General features: G+C 47.0%; 1 protein-coding gene across 1 annotated transcript in view; it reads left to right on the top strand.

Annotated features, from left to right (window-relative positions):
- Positions 1 to 15,000, top strand: part of LOC113028827 (dynein heavy chain 5, axonemal-like) — a gene marked incomplete at its 3' end in the record, with an annotated part of 41,923 nt that overhangs the window by 16,194 nt on the left and 10,729 nt on the right. Inside the window, 30 exon segments of the mRNA XM_026179274.1 lie at positions 1,908 to 2,036; positions 2,136 to 2,351; positions 2,981 to 3,127; positions 3,216 to 3,388; positions 3,461 to 3,531; positions 3,660 to 3,769; positions 4,196 to 4,246; positions 4,248 to 4,385; positions 4,611 to 4,802; positions 4,957 to 5,094; positions 5,243 to 5,300; positions 5,400 to 5,531; positions 6,117 to 6,334; positions 6,417 to 6,551; positions 6,695 to 6,871; positions 7,538 to 7,627; positions 7,726 to 7,860; positions 8,443 to 8,544; positions 8,636 to 8,803; positions 8,884 to 9,090; positions 9,277 to 9,369; positions 9,647 to 9,883; positions 11,205 to 11,270; positions 11,418 to 11,558; positions 12,346 to 12,477; positions 12,946 to 13,056; positions 13,142 to 13,296; positions 14,066 to 14,187; positions 14,461 to 14,690; positions 14,819 to 14,977. Coding sequence (XP_026035059.1) covers positions 1,908 to 2,036; positions 2,136 to 2,351; positions 2,981 to 3,127; positions 3,216 to 3,388; positions 3,461 to 3,531; positions 3,660 to 3,769; positions 4,196 to 4,246; positions 4,248 to 4,385; positions 4,611 to 4,802; positions 4,957 to 5,094; positions 5,243 to 5,300; positions 5,400 to 5,531; positions 6,117 to 6,334; positions 6,417 to 6,551; positions 6,695 to 6,871; positions 7,538 to 7,627; positions 7,726 to 7,860; positions 8,443 to 8,544; positions 8,636 to 8,803; positions 8,884 to 9,090; positions 9,277 to 9,369; positions 9,647 to 9,883; positions 11,205 to 11,270; positions 11,418 to 11,558; positions 12,346 to 12,477; positions 12,946 to 13,056; positions 13,142 to 13,296; positions 14,066 to 14,187; positions 14,461 to 14,690; positions 14,819 to 14,977 — 4,233 coding nt within the window.

The raw sequence follows: 15,000 nt of genomic DNA, 5'->3' as shown, positions 1-15,000 counted from the left end.
TTTACAGGTGAGGCACTTTACCGAGGAGACATTGTACAGGTGACACACTATACCAGGTGAGACATTATACAGGTGACAAACTATACAGGTGACACACTTTACAGGTGACACCACTATACAGGTGAGGCACTTTACCGAGGAGACATTGTACAGGTGACACACTTTACAGGTGAGGCACTTTACCGAGGAGACATTGTACAGGTGACACACTTTACAGGTGAGGCACTTTACAGGTGACACCCTATACAGGTGACACACTATACAGGTGACACACTTTACAGGTGACACATTGTACAGGTGACACACTTTACAGGTGACCACACTTTACAGGTGAGGCACTTTACCGAGGAGACATTGTACAGGTGACACACTATACAGGTGACACATTATACAGGTGACAAACTATACAGGTGACACACTTTACAGGTGACACACTATACTGGTGACACACTATACAGGTGAGACACTATACAGGTGACAAACTATACAGGTGACACACTTTACAGGTGACACACTATACCGGTGACACACTATACAGGTGACACACTTTACAGGTGACACACTATACCGGTGACACACTATACAGGTGAGACATTATACAGGTGACAAACTATACAGGTGACACACTTTACAGGTGACACACTATACCGGTGAGACATTGTACAGGTGACACACTATACAGGTGACACATTATACAGGTGACAAACTATACAGGTGACACACTTTACAGGTGACACACTATACCGGTGACACACTATACAGGTGACACACTTTACAGGTGACACACTATACTGGTGACACACTTTACAGGTTAGGCATTTTACAGGTGACACACTATACCGGTGAGACATTGTACAGGTGACACACTATACAGGTGACACATTATACAGGTGACAAACTATACAGGTGACACACTTTACAGGTGACACACTATACCGGTGACACACTATACAGGTGACACACTATACAGGTGACACACTATACAGGTGACACACTTTACAGGTGACACACTAGACCGGTGAGACATTGTACAGGTGACACACTATACAGGTGAGACATTATACAGGTGACAAACTATACAGGTGACACACTTTACAGGTGACACACTATACCGGTGACACACTATACAGGTGAGACATTATACAGGTGACAAAATATACAGGTGACACACTATACAGGTGACATGTTATACAGGTGACACACTTTACAGGTGACACACTATACAGGTGACACACTATACAGGTGACACATTGTACAGGTGACACACTTTACAGGTGACACATTGTACAGGTGACACTATACAGGTGACACACTATACAGGTGACACATTATACAGGTGACACACTATACAGGTGACACATCATACAGGTGACACACTTACAGGTGACACATTACATGTACAGGTGACACATGTACAGGGTGCACACTTTAGAGGTGACACACTTTACAGGTGACACATTGTACAGGTGACACACTTTACAGGTGACATGTTATACAGGTGACACACTTACAGGTGACACATTGTACAGGTGACACACTTTACAGGTGACATGTTATACAGGTGACACACTTTACAGGTGACACATTGTACAGGTGACACACTTTACAGGTGACACAATTTACAGTGACACACTATACAGGTGAGACATTATACAGGTGACAAACTATACAGGTGGACATGTTATACAGGTGACACACTTTACAGGTGACACACTTTACAGGTGACACACTATACAGGTGACATGTTATACAGGTGACACACTTTACAGGTGACACAGCAGCTCACAGGTTTCAGATCTGATGGGTTTGTATTTGCTGTCTGATGCTTCAGCTTCACTCCTGCTGCTGAGTTTCTTCCTTCCTCTGATCATGACATTGAATCTGCTTCCTCGCTCTGTGTCTGTCAGGCTCATCTGCTCAGTCTGTTCGATAACGTTAACAGAGTTGTTTTCAATGAGAAAATCTACGACCAGATGATCAGTTTCCAGTCCCAAGAAGGAGAAACTGTGGAGCTGAGGCAGCCAGTCCTGGCACAGGTAATCTCACCTCCACATGGAGACCTCCCAGTAAGTTCCCCGTTACTTTTCCCTTAAACTGAATCCTTTTATCAATCAGCATCTCACCTCCACTTGCAGGGGAATGTGGAGGTGTGGTTAGGAGAGCTGCTAGCTGGGGTGAGGGGAACCCTCCATGCTATCATCCGTCAGGCTTACCTGGCCATTAGTGACTCTGCCTTTAAGCTTCTGGAGTTCCAGTCGGCGTTCCCGGCTCAGATTGGCCTGCTAGGAATCCAGATGATCTGGACTAGAGACGCAGAAGAAGCACTCGTCCTCAGCAAGTCTGACAAGAAGGTGCTTTTATGCCTCAATTTGAGCCAAACGTGACCATATTTATGTAAGGGGGTGGAGATCTAAAGTTATCCAGTAATGCTGCATCACTTTGACTGTGTCTGCTACGTCGTAATCTACGGTAATGTCCAACACAAACCACAGAATCACCCTCACTGAAACTATTGTTGGACAGTCAATTAACATCACAGCAGCCACATTATTGGTCAGATAATTGCTCTGAATATGCTTCCTACAGACTCTCAGTTAAAACTCAACTCTACAGCAGAAAGAAACAGTCAGTAATTACGGCTTGAATTTATGCAGAATAAGAGATTGGCTCTTTTAGTAACAAGTCGATGCCGTTTCTTTGTGTTCATCGTGTTCTCTCTTCCACTTTTCAGGTTAGTGCGTTTTGTTTTAATTGTGTTTTCAGTCAGAATCCAGTTAACACAACCAAACCCCGTAGCTGGGTAACCAACCAACCCTCCAAGTTGGTTGGTACAAAAAGAAAAGGAAAACTGTGGTTTGGGTCAAAAGGCTACACTCAAGCCCGTGTGGGACAGAAGAGTCTTGAGGCAACTTCTGTTTGTGATTTGGAGCTCTCTAAATAAAATAACCATAACCATAATAACCATCTTATTGGTTGTCAGATCATGCAAACGACCAATCAGAAGTTCCTGAACCTCCTCAATGAGCTCATCGACATGACGACTCGAGAGCTGAGCAGGAACGAGAGGACCAAATATGAGACGCTGATCACCATCCACGTCCACCAGAGAGACATTTTCGATGATCTGGTGAACAAAAGAGCAAACATATAAACAAACATCTAAATACTTTTGATAGTGTCTGTCAGAGTGGGTCATATGACTTTGTGTTTGTCAGGTGAGGATGAACGTGCGGTCGGCTTCAGACTTTGAATGGCAGAAACAGTCGAGGTTTTACTTCCTGGAGGAGACGGACAGATGTGTCATCCAGATCACAGATGTGGAGTTCAGTTACTGTAATGAATACCTGGGCTGCACAGACAGGCTGGTCATCACCCCGCTGACAGACAGGTACACACACTCCAGCCTCACTGACTGACGCCTGTGGACTGACTGGTTCACAAACACTGAACATCTGTGCAGGTGTTACATCACTCTGTCCCAGGCTCTGGGGATGAGTATGGGCGGAGCTCCGGCCGGACCAGCAGGAACAGGTAATGTGTGTGTGTGTGTGTGTGTGTGTGTGTGTGTGCGTGTGCGTGTGCGTGTGTGTGTGTGTGTAAAATGAAGCTGAACTCTTGCATGCTGCTGTGGTTGTGTGTGTGTGTGTGTTTGTTTGCAGGTAAAACGGAGACCACTAAAGACATGGGTCGCTGTCTGGGGAAGTATGTGGTGGTCTTTAACTGTTCGGACCAGATGGACTACAGAGGACTGGGACGCATCTACAAAGGTGTGTGAGTGTGTGGATGGTGGACACTGGAAATATTGTCCTGCTGTTGTCACCATCTTATCAACCCACTGAGTAGAAGAGAGGTTAGTCAACCACGAGGCCCGGCCCGCTCTGACAGGACAGGGCTCTGCAGAGGTTCACTACCTAACATGGACCCACAGCCGTTGTCTGTGGTATCTGGGAACCTGGAACAAATGTTCATTAGCTGTTCTTAAATACAGAGCCATGCCAGAGCTGCAGATCCTCATGAAGACATGTTTCTCCTGAGTCAGAGACAAAAGTGTGGAAGTCAGTGGAGGCCAGTCGCCCACTCTTCTAGGATACATAACTCTGTATGATACATAAGTCACAGCATCTTCTTAACATGTAATAAACATGTGATCGTTCCATCAAAATGCTGATCTGAAAGTGCAGTGCTGTGTCTGCAGGTCTGGCCTCAGTCCGGAGCCTGGGGCTGCTTCGATGAGTTTAACCGCATCCGAGCTGCCGGTGCTTTCTGTCGCCGCCCAGCAGATCTACATCGTGCTGCAGTGTAAGAAGAACAAGAAGAAGCAGTTCGTCTTCACCGACGGAGATGTGGTCGACATGGATCCCGAGTTCGGCATCTTCCTCACCATGGTACCTCTGATCTAATGAACACTCTGGTGTTAGTATAAGTCAACGATAAATCATCAGAGTCACTCTGCATATGAAACAATGCACTGTTCAGTATTCAGTGTTCTTTAGGTGAGCAGTTGTGGATACATGAAGGCAGCTCAGTAACTACAGTGAGCCACAGGTCCAGCACTGAGCGTGCTGATGTTCCTCCGCTCAGAAAGTTCTAGTAACTTCTCGGTTTTCCAGAATCCCGGTTACGCCGGCCGTCAGGAGCTGCCTGAAAACCTGAAGATTCAGTTCCGCACGGTAGCCATGATGGTCCCGGACCGAGCCATCATCATGAGGGTTAAATTGGCCAGTGCTGGTTTCCGTGACAACCAGGTCCTAAGCAGGAAGTTCTACACCCTCTACAAACTGTGTGAGGAGCAGCTGTCCCAAACAGGTGGGTGATCCTGCAGCTGTAACCACCACACATCCTGTCCTTCTTGGTGTTAGATGATGGATTTTCTCATTTCTCCGTTGCCCTTCTTTGTAAAACTGTTACTCATGCATTTAGTTATATTATTATTTATACTTCTCTGGTCTTTCTTACCAGGTCCATTATGATTTCGGTCTGAGGAACATTTTGTCGGTTTTGAGGACGTTGGGAGCTGTGAAGCGATCTAACCCGTCAGAACCAGAGAAGACCGTGGTGATGAGGGTCCTGAGGGACATGAACCTCTCCAAACTGGTGTGTGTGTTAGTAATAAATGCAGAAATTAGACTTTATGTTTAAAGTTTCATTTCATTATTATCAGACTGTTAGAGTTGCCCACTAGGGGGAGCCCTTGTCCTTGCCACAGTCAGCCATTCCTGATTGCTTGTGTGACTTTCTGCAGGTGGACGAGGACGAGCCTCTGTTTATGAGTCTGATCAATGACCTGTTTCCTGGCATTGGTACGTTTCTTTCACATAACACTGAAACACACTAGCAGAGGCTCCATGAGTACATGACGGCTCTCATACTGTGTGCTTTTCCTTCATCCCCCTCTGCAGTTCTGGATAAAGCCGGTTATCCAGACTTGGAGTTGGCCATCTTTAATCAGGCTCAGCAGGCCGGTCTGATCCCTCACCCGCCCTGGATCCTCAAACTGGTCCAGCTCTATGAGACGCAGAGAGTCCGACATGGTGAAGATCACAATTATCTGGACGCAGTGACACATTAATTAGTCTTTCTCGTCTCGCCACTCAGCTTCATTTACAGTTCCAGTGTAAATTAGTGGAAAGCAGGCTCAACATGAGTTTCTATGGTCATTAAACACATAAACTGCACGTTTAGACTCATCAGTCTAATGTGATTACAAAGTGCTGCAAAGGTTTGCTAAACTTTCTCCTCAACATTGAGGTTTAAACAGTTTTCAGTGCAGGTTATTATTCTACATGTACACAGAGTTTCACAACATTATAGCTCCATTAATGCTGTTAAACACAACACTAACACAATCTGTCTTTGGCTGCTGTCACAACAACATAACCCACACTTACTGTGGATATAGTAACAGGATATTACACACTTAGAAACCAACAGCTTATTAAAAACGTAAATGTTATATAATATAATTTGGTATATAAAAGTTTAAAAAGCTTCTGGTGCACAAATCTTTATTTTATATACAACCAGTGTTCAGTAATGCTGAGGTCACAGACACACTGATGGCAATGCTAAAGAGTCTTCAGCACACATGGGAGTCGAGCTGTCCTGTGCTCGTGCAGGTATGATGACGCTGGGTCCGAGCGGTGCTGGGAAGACGGCGTGCGTCCACACGCTGATGAAGGCCATGTCTGAGTGCGGCTCGCCCCACCGAGAGATGAGGATGAACCCGAAAGCCATCACAGCCTCGCAGATGTTCGGCATGCTGGACGTGACCACCAACGACTGGACGGACGGCATTTTCTCCACACTGTGGAGGAAAACTCTGAAAGGCAAAAAGGTTGATGGAAGCTCAACATGTTCCCTACATTCATGATGCTCCAGTGCAGATGTATATGTACGTGTGTGTGTGTGTGTGTCAGGGGGAATACATCTGGATTGTGCTGGATGGTCCGGTTGATGCCATCTGGATCGAGAATCTGAACTCTGTTTTAGACGACAACAAAACTCTGACGCTGGCGAATGGCGATCGAATCCCCATGGCTCCCTGCTGCAAGGTCAAAGCAAAACAAACAAAGCTCACCTCACTTCAGCCAGACAGTCACTGTGGTGCAGTTTGACATAATCCACAAACATCATGATCAGAAACCGGAGATGCATCGAGGTCAAGTCAGCCCATATATTTATATTCTTCCCTCAGATTGTCTTTGAGCCCCACAACATCGACAACGCCTCCCCAGCCACCGTGTCCAGGAACGGGATGGTGTTCATGAGCTCGTCAGTGCTCAGCTGGAGGCCCGTCCTGCAGGCCTGGTTACAGAAACTAGCAGAGCAGCAGGCCAGCGCTCTGAAACACTGCTTCGACTGCTGCTACCAGGTGAGAGCCGCCAGGACACAATTAGACTTATTTATCACTTTAATATTGATAAGATGTTACCACCTGGTCAAACATACACAACAAAGGAGCGGCAAAGCAGTGAACCATAAAAATAACCTCATCTGAACTCAGCAAACAAGGATCAAAGCTTCTTTATTCAATTCTCTTCAGTTTTATTTATGTAGCACCAATTCACAACAACTATCACCTCCAAGCACTTTGTGTTGTCGGCCACAGACTCTCCAATATTACACAAAAGAAGGAGAAACGAGGAGAAGCAAGTGCACTGTGACTCAAACTGGTCCCAGCACAGCACCCTGATGAGCTCCATAATTAATCATAGTGAACTTGACATGAACACTGCTATAGACAACAAACAGGTTTTCTTACCCGCTGTAAACACGTTTATTTCTGCTGTAACGTTGGACATGTTACCCTGTTACCCCATCCACCTCTGGTGGCTGTTAGAGGAACTGCAGTTTTTAGCACTTGACCATTAAAGTCTGTTCAGTTTGGTGTTTATCGCTTGTTTCCAGCACCCATGTAGCCAAACATCAGTTACTGATGACGTTGTAAGCAGAGATTAGAAATGCATCAACCTTGAAGGTAAAGAAATCATCAGACAGCAGGAAAGCTAAAGGTTAGTTTTGTATTCTTCTGTTTCAGGACTTGTTGGACTTTGTCTTCACTGCTGTGTCCGCTAAGATGCAGGTGCTGGAGTGTATGTACATCAAACAGACTATTGACCTGCTGCAGGTAGGACACAGCAGTAAAACACCAGAAAAACTAGAATCTGAGTCTTCCAAGTTCTTGTTGCCCTTTTGTTTGGTTATTTTTCATATTTGTGCTTTCAGGGTTTGCTCCCCGCAGCGCAGGACAAACAGGGTGGCCATGATCATGTGGGACGCATGTTTGTCTTTGCGGTCATGTGGTCTCTGGGTGCACTGCTGGAGCTGGATGACAGAGCCAAGATGGAGGCCTTCCTGAAGGTGTGTGAAAGTTTTCTTTGACTCCATAACAAACCTCGTTTTCAAATCAAATGAACCCGTAGTGTGAATATTTACCGTCTACAGAGGCGGGATTACTCACCTTTACCCGCCCCCACCCTTAAGTAGAGGGCTAGGATTAAGGCTATGACCTAACCACGGTCCTGGTCAGGTTCTCGTACCACTTTTCCAACACACTGACGTCTGCTCCTAATCTAGAACAGTTTCACCATTTTATGCTAAAGAAAAAAAGTTTGCAGTAAACCTTGGACCCAGTGACACCAGTGCCATTTGAAGAGCCTGTCACATTAGAAAGAAAATGATCCCCAGTTCACAGACTGATGATACCAAACCAATCAAACTTTGACTGGTTCCAAGCAAAAAGGTAAAAGACGTCTAACAAAAGGTCATCTGGAAATGAGTCAGTCCAGCTCTGTTATCACAATCCTGAACACCACGGCCTCCACGGCTGGAGCAAACGAGTCACATGGGACTTTAAAAAAGGTTTTTAAAGGATATATCTGGTTGGAAATGGATGTAAATATTCCATTTGAGTTGAAAGGTGTTTTTGTTTTTGTCTCAAAGGCCCACAGCTCATCTCTGGACCTGCCACCCACTCAGGACAACCAGACCATCTTTGAGTTCACCGTCAGTGAGCAGGGAGACTGGGAGCACTGGTCCAACAAGGTGAGAGGACTCTATGTTTCTCCTGAGTGTTAATCGCAGAGAATGAAGTCAGCATGCTGCATGCATGTTCTGTGTTTATGGTTCTGATCAGGTCCCAGAGTATGTCTACCCCAAAGACCACGTCCCTGACTACTCGTCCATCCTGGTTCCCAACGTAGACAACGTGAGGACGGACTTCCTGATGCAGACCATCATGAAGCAGAGGAAGGCCGTGCTGCTGATCGGAGAGCAAGGAACAGCCAAGACCGTCATGATTAAAGTAAGAGTGCGCTCAACCGTTCACCAGCACAGGCTAGCACAGGCTACAGCATGCAGCTTGCTCTCTGGCTCCCCCTGTAGGGCTACACTGGAAAGCTCGACCCAGAGCTCCACCTCAGTAAGACGGTGAACTTCTCTTCGGCCACGCTGCCCGGCATGTTCCAGAGGACGCTCGAGAGCTACATCGACAAACGCATGGGCACCACCTACGGGCCGCCGGCCGGACGCAGGATGACCGTCTTCATAGACGACATCAACATGCCCGTAATCAACGAATGGGGCGACCAGGTGGGCTTCAGGCTCTCTGTGATTGGTCAAACCTTTGCTAGCTTACCTCTTTGTTTCTCACAGAATAACCTCCACCTCACATCACAAATAACCAATCAGCTCAGTTTTCCCCCACCCTGTTCTCTTTGATATGCATGTAACCAATCAGATTATTGTATCTCTGACACGCCCCCACATCTCACTCAGATAACCAATGAGATTGTGCGTCAGCTGATGGAGCAGGGAGGTTTCTACAGCCTGGATCGTCCAGGAGAGTTCATCACTGTGGTGGATGTTCAGGTGAAGTTTGGCTGTGGTTGGAGCGCTGTGGCACATTCTGGATGTTTCCATGATGACAGACTGATGAAGGTTGCTGTGAGCAAAGGCAGGAGGACGCTACAGATATACTGGAGTATTACAGCTGTACCTAATGAAGTGGAGGGAAATATAGGAAGTGAACACAAACCTGTTGGTTTGAGGGATTCCTTCAAAAGTTTTAAATCATAAACAGAGAGATGATGATGATGTTAGATCATCTGCTCTGTGACTGACTGATGTGTGTAATGATGTTTACCAGCTGGTGGCAGCCATGATTCACCCCGGCGGCGGTCGGAACGACATCCCTCAGCGTCTGAAGCGCCAGTTCTCCATCTTTAACTGCACGCTGCCCTCCAACTCCTCCATCGATAAGATCTTTGGCACTGTGGCTCAGGGCTACTTCTGCCCAGAGAGAGGCTTCCCCAGCCCGGTGTGCCAGCTCGCCGCCGCCCTCGTCCCCACCACCAGGCGGGTGTGGCAGGCCGTGAAGGCGAAGGTTTGTTTTTTAAATAAGATCAAATCGGACCTTCAGAATAAAAGAAGGCTAAAATGTATTTAATTCTTTATAAACAGTCATTAAAAAATTATATTTAAAGCAGCTGATGATCACTGAAAGATCCCCTCTGAGCTTTTCTCAGGTTAATTCTCATATATTAGGAGGACATGAGGAGGGACTTTGTTCTAATCAGGATAATCAATACTTGATAATCAAAGTCATCATCAAACTTCATCCAGGATGTATCAGATCTCTGCTCGTGATTAGTTCACCGCTTCATTTAATGATGATGGAGATTAAATGTCTCTGCTTTTCATTTGAAGGTCACATTTACTGCACAGATTCAGATTTTCAAACACCTGATGCCAATTTTGTCACGTGAAGGCAAGATAGGAGACATAACACAGTGTGAGATGAGGGAGGAAACACAGGGCTTAAATCCACATAGGGAGCAATCAGGGAGACAGGAGGGAAACACAGCTGGACAAATCAGGGCTGACGACACGAGGAGGCAGAAGCAGACACGTTGAAAGAGTCTCGTGTTAAAGTAAAAGAGGAAATGTTCTGGGGGACTCAAATGCAGGACTCCTTGCTCAGAGGAAGAACAGAAGGCTTTTCCTCACAAACACCAGGTGAAATGTGTGACAGGGACTCAGTGCTCTATACAAGCGTGCGGGGATCAGGGCTCCAGGGAATCCACGGGGAAAAGCAGGGCAACACTCTCACTCCTCTTCACCAGTCATTCACTCCTCTCTCGCAGCAGAAACTCCGTAGGGAACGAGAGCAGGTCCAGGGGGTCTGTACACAGGAAACAAAAGCGTTAACACAAGAAGCTGAGACGCGGGAACTAGACTGTAGTGTCCAAGCCGGGATTTCACCGACACAGGTCAAGCAACGATCCAGCGAAGAGCAGCCTGGCTTCTTCCCTTTAGTAGAGGCCAGTTAATGAGACGCGGGTGTTGATCATCTCCCAGGTATGTAGGCCAAAGGCGGAGCCCACAATGAGCTCCGCCCAGGCGACAGAGGGAGAGAAAAAGAACACAAAGCAGAACTTCTCAGGAAACAACACAGACGCAGCCTCGACGAGGGGAGACAGAGCAGCTATGGACACAGAAACCATAGACAGAGAACTCTAACAAAGAAAGCAAAAGACCAGAAATGATCAATAATAATGTCACACTGCAAACTCTGGCTCGACGACCCAGGCACCCGAACAAATTTGACATGTTGATGAGTTTTGAGAATTGTAACTTTGCTTGACTTGATTTTGTTTGCATTTAGTCTGTGGATGTTTCTCACATGTGATCTTCTCTCTCCTCAGATGTTACCGTCTCCTGCAAAGTTTCACTACATCTTCAACCTGCGTGACCTCAGCAGAATCTGGCAGGTAGAAAAAATCACACGTGGTTTTATTTCTTCTTCTTTTAATCCTGAATAAACGTTTTGTCCTTTTTCCTGAGACTTTCTCACTCGTACATTTATCCTGAAGCAACTCTCTGACCCGGCGATGTGAACGAGTCCCTGTGTGTTTCAGGGGATCCTCACGGTGAAGTCAGAGGTGTGTCAGAGCTCTGAGCTCCTCTCCGCTCTCTTCCATCACGAGTGCTGCAGAGCGATCGCCGATCGATTCGTCGACAGCGGCGACAGACGAGCGTTCGGCAGCATCGTGGAGGCGGTGTGTGCGCTCTGACATCAGCACTGTGGCCCTCAGTCACAGCTTACAGAACAGAAAGAACATGACCTGCTGCTTGTTTTGGCAAAGACTGAGTTTCCTTTTTACACTAAATAACTCAATAAATGTTAATAATACTGAAAACTAAGAGAAGGGGATTTCTGGGAGATATAGTTGATCCATTTGTAGGAAATTTGCTCGTCAAATAAAAGATTCCAAACTGGCAGCTTCATTAACCCTGGACGTGACAATAAATGATCCCAATCTCAAATATTTTGTTCTTTTACAGATGATTTGCTACCAGAGGAGCTTTGCATGAGTCACAGTTCAGAATAATCTTTATTTCTCTGATATCAGGCTTTTGTTCAGGAATGAAATCAGCAGCTATATGAACGTCATCGTTACATCTTTGGTCGGCTTCTGCCGGCTCTCGTGTTGCGTCTTTGTCACCCTTTGTGTTCTGTGTTTGTCTCTTTTTGTGTGTCTGCTTTTACTTCCTGTCGTTGTGTTTTTCTCGCCCTGATTGTTTCCACCTGACTCTGTGTTCAGTCATGTGTTTTACTTCCTGCTTCTGTTTTTTTGGTTTGATTCACGTTTTCTGTGTAAAACTGAATTTTCAGTGCAAAATAAAAACATTGTTGTCCAATAAACGTCTCTGGAATCAGAGCCGACAGATTAAAGATGATACAGGAACTTATCTCATGAGACAACAACAACTTTTTATTTAAAGTGCGGCACAAACAGCAGTGAGTAAATCTTCTGGACTGTATCTAACGCTCCTCTCCCTCAGGTCACAGTGGAGGATCATGGGAGAGCTCTGACTGAGCATGCTCAGTGGAACAGCTGCTTTGTGGACTTCCTGCGTGAAGCCCCGGAGGCGACGGGAGATGAACCTGAAGACGCTGAGCTGGAGGCTCCGAAGGTCTCAGAATCTGATTTATTTTAATATTTTTATTAAAGTGAATTTTTTATTTAGTCGTAAGTTAAATAAAGTCCAGCAAAAATGAAAAGAGACTAAAGCTGTGTCCCAAAACGCCGGCTGCATCCTCCGGAGGCTGCGTTCGAAGGCCGATTACGTCACCGCCAGGCAGCGAAGGCTGTCCCAATTCGTCGACTCCTTCAAATGCGGCCTTCACTAAAGGATGGGTCGGGTGTGTCCTTCGTGGCCCACCATATCCCAGAATTCATAGCGCGGCCCAGCCAATTCCAGTTTCCAACAATGGCGGCCGCTGAGTTTTAATATTACTCTAATTAATCCACGTAGACCGCGAAGGCCGGGTCCTCCGAAGGATGGAGCCGACGTTTTGGGACACAGCTAACGTCTTCAGGTCCCTCAGTGTTGGATAGTTTTCTGATGGTTTCTAAGTGTGGACACTGATATGATTGACAGGTGTACGAGCCAATCCCATCGCTGGACCTTCTGGCAGAGCGGCTGTCGGCTTTTCAGCAGCAGTACAACGAGGCGGTGAGAGGCGGAGCCATGGATCTGGTCTTCTTCAAGGTGATGATGACTCCTGTCACACTCTTCACCATGACCTTTGTTCATATCAGCTGATGGTGACCCTCTGTGTGTGGTCCAACGACAGGACGCGATGATCCACCTGATGAGGATCTCACGCATCCTGAGGACGCCACAAGGAAACGCCCTGCTGGTCGGGGTGGGCGGGTCGGGGAAGCAGAGCCTGACGAGGCTCGCGTCATTCATCGCAGGATACCAAACCTTCCAGATCACACTGAGCAGGTGAGTGCTTCCTGCGATTCATCGTGACCAACGGAAAATAAACACAAATAAGTCAGGTGTGAAAAACAAACTCACTGGGCAGAAGTCTAAACAGGTGGTGGGACACAGTCTCAGTGACCCACCACTCGTCCAATCATCACTCGTCCAATCACCACTCGTCCAATCATCATCCAGTGTCCCTCATCCACAAGATATTCACACTCCTCCCTTTCAGGCAGAACTCCTCACAAACCCGCAGAAGAAAGTCTGTAAATGAAGTTCTGTGATAAACTATTTTATTTATATAGCAGCAAATTAAACAACAGCCGCCTCACTGTGTTTATACTGTAAGATAAAGACCCTACAATAACACCACCAATCAGACGACCCCCTGTGAACAAGCACTTGGTGACAGTGGGAAGGAAAAACTCCCTTTTAACAGGAAGAAAAGAAGCAGAACCAGGCTCAGGGAGGGGCGGGGCCATCTGCCACCACCTGTTGGGGGTGACGGAGGAAGACATTCATTTACTTTTCGAACATTCTGCCCCCAACAAATATTTAACACAATAAAAAGGAATTTTCTTCCTGCTGAAAGGGAGTTTTTCCTTCATAGGGGATAATCTGAGTGTTGGGGTTTCTCTGTATTACTTACAGTATAAGTGTGTGTGTGTGTGTGCGTGCGCGTGCGTGCGTGCGCGTGCGCGTGCGTGCGTGCGTGCGTGCGTGCGTGTGCGTGTGTGTGTGTGTGTGTGTGTGTGTGTGTGTGTGTGTGTGTGTGTGTGCGCTGCAGGTCGTACAGCAGCAGTAACCTGCTGGAGGATCTGAAGTCTCTGTATCGGATCGCCGGTCAGCGCGGGAAAGGCGTCACCTTCCTGTTCAGCGACAATGACATCAAAGAAGAAGCCTTCCTGGGTGCCAACGATCAGCTGACAGCTTTGATGATTCACAGATGATGAAACTCGCTCACGTCTTTAGTTTGCACCACAGCAGAACAAACATCAGCTCAAACTTTATCTGTTCATGTGAATCATCATGTGAAATATCAGGAAGTCTGAATGTAAAAGGAGGAAAACTGATTTTTTTACACTGTTTGTTTGTCCTGCTGATGGAAGCAAAGGTCAGAGGTCAGGAGGTCATGGGGTCAGGGCCCGTCTTGTTTTCTGACTCCTGTCTCCTCTCCTGCAGAATACATGAACAACGTCCTGGCGAGCGGTGAAGTTTCCAACCTGTTTGCTCGAGACGAGCTGGATGACATCACTCAGGACCTGATTCCCGTGATGAAGCGCCAGCATCCTCGCCGCCCGCCAACGCCCGAGAACCTCTACGACTTTTTCCTGTCCCGCGTGCGGAGCAACCTCCACGTGGTCCTCTGTTTCTCGCCTGTCGGGGAGAAGTTCCGCTCTCGTGCCTTAAAGGTGCGGCGAGGACTCAGGTTCACTGGTCACATGACCCTGATGATGATGTAAGCTGGTGGAGCCAAAGGCTCCGTCCTCCTAAGAATTACTGTTTCTCATCAGTGACCTTTGACCTCTGCCCTGAACAGTTCCCAGGTCTGATTTCCGGCTGCACAGTGGACTGGTTCCAGCGTTGGCCTCAGGACGCCCTCATCGCTGTATCGCATCACTTCCTGTCTCAGTACCAGGACCTCCGCTGCTCAGAGGACGTCAAGCAAAGCATTGTGGTTACCATGGGAACCTTCCAGGTAGCGCTCCCACAATAATCTGG

The sequence above is a fragment of the Astatotilapia calliptera genome, chromosome 9 (genome assembly GCF_900246225.1).
Source record: "Astatotilapia calliptera chromosome 9, fAstCal1.2, whole genome shotgun sequence".
Taxonomy (NCBI): Eukaryota; Metazoa; Chordata; class Actinopteri; order Cichliformes; family Cichlidae; genus Astatotilapia; species Astatotilapia calliptera.
Note: the sequence above shows the minus strand (reverse complement) of the source record. Positions and strands in the feature narration are given on the sequence as shown.